The sequence below is a fragment of the Nuphar pumila genome, chromosome 3 (assembly GCF_984573655.1).
Source record: "Nuphar pumila chromosome 3, dmNupPumi1.hap1.1, whole genome shotgun sequence".
NCBI classification, from domain to species: Eukaryota; Viridiplantae; Streptophyta; class Magnoliopsida; order Nymphaeales; family Nymphaeaceae; genus Nuphar; species Nuphar pumila.
The window spans coordinates 121,969,173-121,975,250 of record NC_143251.1 but is presented as its reverse complement, the minus strand read 5'-3'; the positions used below and the strand labels follow the sequence as shown (position 1 = coordinate 121,975,250).

General features: G+C 34.9%; 1 protein-coding gene across 1 annotated transcript; it reads left to right on the top strand.

Moving 5' to 3' along the window:
* LOC149843556 (transcription and mRNA export factor ENY2-like) lies at positions 1-2,599 on the top strand. The gene is made up of 6 exons (XM_090001863.1): positions 1-75; positions 563-624; positions 742-829; positions 973-1,067; positions 1,248-1,324; positions 2,261-2,599. Coding segments are annotated over exons 2-6 (339 nt in total). The 5' UTR covers positions 1-75; positions 563-622; the 3' UTR covers positions 2,338-2,599.
* Positions 2,600-6,078: the final 3,479 nt, after the last annotated feature.

Here is a 6,078-nt window from a genome sequence, read left to right as displayed (position 1 = left end):
AAACCGACAACACAAAGAAAGACGATAGGAGTATTGCAGTTTAGTCGTCCGGCCGTTGTTTTTCCGGCGAACTCTGTGAGTACCAACTCCAATATTGTATTTTCCGGCGAATACACCGCCGAAATTATATTTTCCGTCCGAATCCTCCTCTTATCTGCGACCAAAATGCTCCCCTATCCGGTGCTCACAGCTTCTCCTGATTCCGCTGAACTCTAACCAGGGAAGCGTTTATGATGCGCCCAGTTATACGGAAAACCGAGATAATTCGGGAAATCGGTTGATGCAGCATAATGCATTATCCCAGAATTTCCCGCGTATGCGGATAAGTAGAGATCCCCCCTTCTTTGCTAAAAGGGAGAAAAGAGTTGTTTTGTTGTTTTATTTCTCATGTTGGGTTTTCTATTCATCGATTCATTCCTCAAACCGTGGATCTGTTTTCTAGATAATCTGCCTATTATCCTTATTAAAAATTAGGTTTAGGAAATTGGGTTTTTGTTAGTCGTTCTGCTGACCCTTTTCTTTTTCGTTTCCTTTTTATTTTTCTCTGATTACGCATCGGCAGGATTGATATTATTGGTTTGGTTTGAACTACAATTGATTTGGATTTATTCAAATTCCAACTATGTGAGAATTCTCCCCACTTTTGCTGTTTATTCACGCTGTATAATTCGTCAGAGAGTAGTTGTTAGTTCATGAATTTACTGAATCTTTGGAAAATCTGTTTTTTTTTAATCTCTGAAGGAGGGCTTCCATTAATAGACCTCCCACGCCCGACGCTGACGAGGAGCGCGAGCAGAAGCCAACTCTTCAGGAAATCATCCACATCAAGGTGCGGTTATAGTTATCGAGTCGGTTTTTTTTTTTTTAATTTGGAGTTTTTTGTTTTCTTCCTTTAGTCTTTTTTCTGCTGGGACATGTTTGGTTCGATTATCTTTAACACGGGTTTTTGTTTTCTTGATTGCCATTGATTAGCTGATGGAGAGTGGAGAAAAGGAGAGATTGAAGGAGCTTTTGAGAGAAAGGTTGATTGAGTGTGGATGGAGGGACGAAATGCACGCTTTGTGCAGGTTCTTCTCTTCTGTCTGTGTTCACCTTTCTGATTTTTTTTTTTTGCAATGCACGATTTGTGGGGTTTTGTTATTTGGGCATCATTATTTTCGATGAATATCAAATTGTGAATATACTCCTCGTTTTCCTGAGTTTTACTCTCCATTTTCAGAGACCAATGTTTTTCTCCTTTTTGGCAGGGCTTTTGCAAGGAAAAAAGGAAGGCAAAACGTGACTGTGGATGAACTTGTTCATGTAATTACCCCAAAGGGCAGATGTGAGTGTTGCAATAACCTTCCATTGTTGGTGGGTTGTATAATTTATGTTCTTATCTACAGAATTTCTTTTTTCTTTTTCAAATGAAGAATTTGTTTCTCTCAAATAGAAGAGATGGTTTCTGTTTTTCGTTTTTCCCTTCAAATTTTGAAATTGATGCCGTTTCTTGTGGTGGTGTGATTTCTTATCAACTCTGCTGACTTGTTTGTTTTTCTTAAATAGACGAGTTGATTTTCTTTTTCTTTTTTTCAAATGTTGGAATTGGTGCTATTTCTTGTGGTTTTCTGATTTCTTATCAACTCTGCTGACTTGTGAAAGCTTAAGCTGCTGATGGGTTACCATGGCTTGTCCCATTCCCTGTGCCATCTTATATTTTTAGTTTTTATGGGAAGCAGGATGAAGCTCTTCCTTGGTTTCTTGGCTTTATGTGGTTTATGATCTCTGCCCCTCTGTTACTTTGTTTTTCTTTTGTGTGATTCATATAGTATAACAATTCTCAGCATGTGTGAAGTGCAGCTACTTTTGCAGATTTTCCTGAGTTTGATGCTCTAGATTTAGGCATAGCAATCCAATCTTCGGAATCCGAATGCAGTGAATGATTTTGTTTTAGATTATCAAAGGCTGGGGATATTACTAAACAAAGTTTGATGTAGTTTACATCTTTAAATCTGAGTGATTTAGAATAATGTGGTATAGAAAATTCTCTATGGAATGTTGCTGCCACTTTCACTTTGATGAGTCACCAGGTCATGCTATGATTTTACATACCTGTGCAAATCATGTTTTTTCATGCACACATTGGTAATCCATTTCTTAACTTAAAACATGCTTTAGAAAATACAAAGCAAATCCATGAACCCCTGGTAGTTACTGTTGAGTGCATTATATATAATTGCTTGTTTATTTTGTTGCATTAACGGAACTCTTCTTTTTGCAGCCACTGTGCCAGATTCTATAAAGGCTGAGCTGTTGCAACGCATTAGAACCTTCCTAATGAATGTTCATGTTGATTAGAAGCCATTGGTTGGATTCCTCACTCACCATGCATATATGGAGAAAGAGATGTTTTTGGCATGGACGCCATTTACCAATAGTAGGTTCACTGCTTTTGTAGGTGAAATCTGAACAGTTCCTCTTATGCTTCCCACATGAACAATAACCTTTAGTGTGTTTGGATTGATGTATTGATTTTACTAAACCTGAAATTAGATACCACATACATGATGTGTATAATTCTTAAATGATCCCTAGATCTTAAAAAAGAGTTGTCCTTCAATTCAACTGAGTTCTAAATCTATATGAGAATAGTTCATAGAATGTCAGCAAATAATATATTAACCATCACTATTTTCGCCCTAAGAAAGTTATTAGTTTATATACAGAGAGAGAAGACTAGCAAAGAAAGATCAACAGGTCTTCCTAGAACAGGGCTTCCACTGAATGATTTAATGGCTTTGAGCGACATATAACACGAATAGCTTTTTGTGTGTCTAAATCATTCTTTGACCTTTCGATAAATTGCCATGAATGAATTAAATTAAGAGAATATCAATTGCTAAGTCTTTTCTCTTATATAGTCAATAAAAATGCATTTTTCATCACAAATTCATAATTATATTTTGTCTATTTACAATATTTTTATATCGATTATATTATGACTCCTGTTAATATTGACAAAGGGTGTCGTTTGGAAGCACTTAAAAATAAGTGTTTTTTTTCTAAAAAAGTTGAAAACTTCTTGAGTAATTAAAAAAAAAAGAAAAAATTTGAAAAGAATTGTTCTTCCAAAAGGCTTTAAAAACATGATAAATTGAGTGTCAAGCTTCTGCAACTACGATTACATCTAGCATATTTTTGAACTTGGGAAAAGAAAAAGGATATCTGCACTAGTTAGAATCCAAACCTAGGGATCTTGGGTTCAAATCCCATTGGGTGATTGGGCCTTGCATTTTGGAGATTTTCTTGAGTCTCTTTGTACGATGAAGATCAGAAGGGTTTTTAAATAAATAAGTTGCTTCCCAGGGAGCATATGCACCGAGGCCAATAGCCCTCGTTTCTTATGTCACATAGACACGGGTATGACCTCGCAGGTTATGTGAGTTCACGAATTCAAAGTTTTCTAAAAAAAAGTTCATGAGGATACATCTTTTTTTTTTTAAATAAAGAAAAACTAGTCTTTGATATTTTACTATATAAAAATACATTTTTAGATTTACATGACACAAGTAGATGAAACTAGGAAAAGAGGACGATCACTAAAAACTTGCAAAGAGGCAGTTAGAGGTGGCATAAAGCATTGTAAAGTGATCAAAGTTAGCTCTAGGTAGATAAAAAATAAAGAAATAAGTCTCACAAAGCAGACCCATCTAGTTGGGATAAGACTTGATGATGACATCTTTATTGAAATATTATTATAAATCACTAAAAACTATGAAAACATTAAAACGATATTTGTACATGTCCATGTCCATATCAGCGTGGCATAGCCTGTCAAGGCGTATTCTTGTGACAGTTTATTTCTTGTAGCTAAAGGTCCTGCTTCATTAAGCATTATAAAAGAAATGTGTTTGCTCTTGGATGGATCGGGGTCAGAGAACTGATTATGCAAATTTGAATTCACAAAGGGATTTTTTTCGGAAAATGACCGCACTGTGCATCTAATTTGATGCATTTTCATAAATGCCCCATAATTTTCGGTATTCTCCCCATATCCAAAATCATGATTAGCTGGCTTTGTAATGTTCTTTTTACCCCTCGCTTACACGCACTCACCAAGTGCGCTTGAAATATCGCTTCGCTTCTCGGGTACCACTTAAAATAATATTCGCACAATTTTTTTGTGCACTTCATAAAGTTCGCGTAATAATATTTGTGAACACCATGTCAAAGTCGAACCTTGCCATACTTCACAACTACCTGACTAAGTGCACTTATATATCAGGAGTTCACATAAAAATTTGTGGGCACATCAGGTGTAACTAAAAAGTTTTAAACATCACAACTACCTGACTAAGTGCGCTTTTATATCAGGAGTTTGAATGAAAAAAATGTGGGCATCCTTTTAAACTGAACCATCACCTCACTAATATTTGAATACATGTGCTAATATATGATGCAGTTTGCGTGCACACATATTTTTGACTGAGTATAAAAAGCAATTCTCCGCCCCCTAGGGCTTTCTTTTGCTTGCTTTTAGGGTTCTTTATGGTCCCCAACCTGCTTTTCGTCGGCCAATTTTCCTACAACTATTTTTGGCATTTATTTCGGCGACACTACATCTTTGAGTACTCTTTGGATTCTTTGACAGTGATTTCTTTTGATAAACACATATATAACGACTGAACTAGTTATTTCAATGATTCACATGCCTATATCCTCCAGTTTTGTTGTTTATATGTTGTGTATCTTGTATGATAAAGAACATTGTTTGATTTTTTTTGTTTTCTTAACGATTTGAGTTTTTGCATTGTCGATGCTTTTTCAATAGCCTTTTTGTGAATGTTTAATATATATGTATATATGATCTTGTGTTTGGTTGTTGATGTGGATCTTTTTTATATGTTTCTTTGTGTTTTATTTAATATTTGCCACTGATTTATAGTTTAGGGTTTAATATATTTAGAGTTTTTGCATATGATGCATCGATGATCGAAATGAGTCATCGTAGGCTTGGAGAGCTCTGAGATTTGGTTTGCCCCTTCTTTACTTATTTATAATGCATCACAAAAATCACATTAATATTTTGCACTGTATTGCATTATTCTATTCTTTTCTGCGGGCAGTGGTCCCGTGATGGTTCTCGTAGAGAAATATGTGAGTTTTGCCCTTTGTTTGCATGCTGAATTGCAAATTAAAGAAATAGGATAATAATAATCTAATAAAAATAAAAGAACATTGTAATATACGTTCTGAGATCTCCCGTCAGAAGAATGAAAGTCTTAGAGTTTTGGTTCTGGGGGACCACGATGATACAAAAACTTCGTGTGCAATATTGATTACCCCTGAACTCGATATTGAGGTTCTTTCTCTTGGCCACAGTTTTAGAGAGAGTTTGTCACTTTACCTGTGAGTGGTGTGTAGACACAACTGTTGTTTTGGTATACCAAGAAAGTGACACTATTGAATGTGAAGGTTCTTAATGCCCCGACATTAAATGTGGAGGTCTAATGTTTCAAAGGTGATTCAGTCGAGGGCTAAGTTTGGAACCTAGTTATAAAATACAACTTGTTTGCTAAGTTACCTTGGGAACCCTACTTGACCTCAGAAAATTTTACCTGTTTGGTGTATCTGCGGGCAACGATAATAAAAAGAGAAACTTAATTGTACGCATTTAATAGAGATATGCATATGAAAAGAAAACTCTAATAAAAGATAATAATTTACTCATGCATAACACTGAAGTCATGCATATTTCTGCTATGCATTAAATCATGCATATTTACTTATGATATATGAATGAATTATATGATAAGTAAATATGATATATATATTTTTCTTTCGCGTAATAGCATGTTTTTAATACTTAGTTAATGTTCCCTGCTGATATAAGATGTTTTCTCTTATTTAGCAATTGTTCCATATCACTTACATGATTGCCTAAATTATGAAACTGTCATAAATGCATTTCCTCTAAAATATTGCATGAATTCTTATCTATATTTTTTATGCTCATTTATTTTATTAGAGGAATTTATACACAAAATTTCTCAGATTTCTGACATCTCTAATTTTATAGTTTTTGTAACCGCAGGAGAT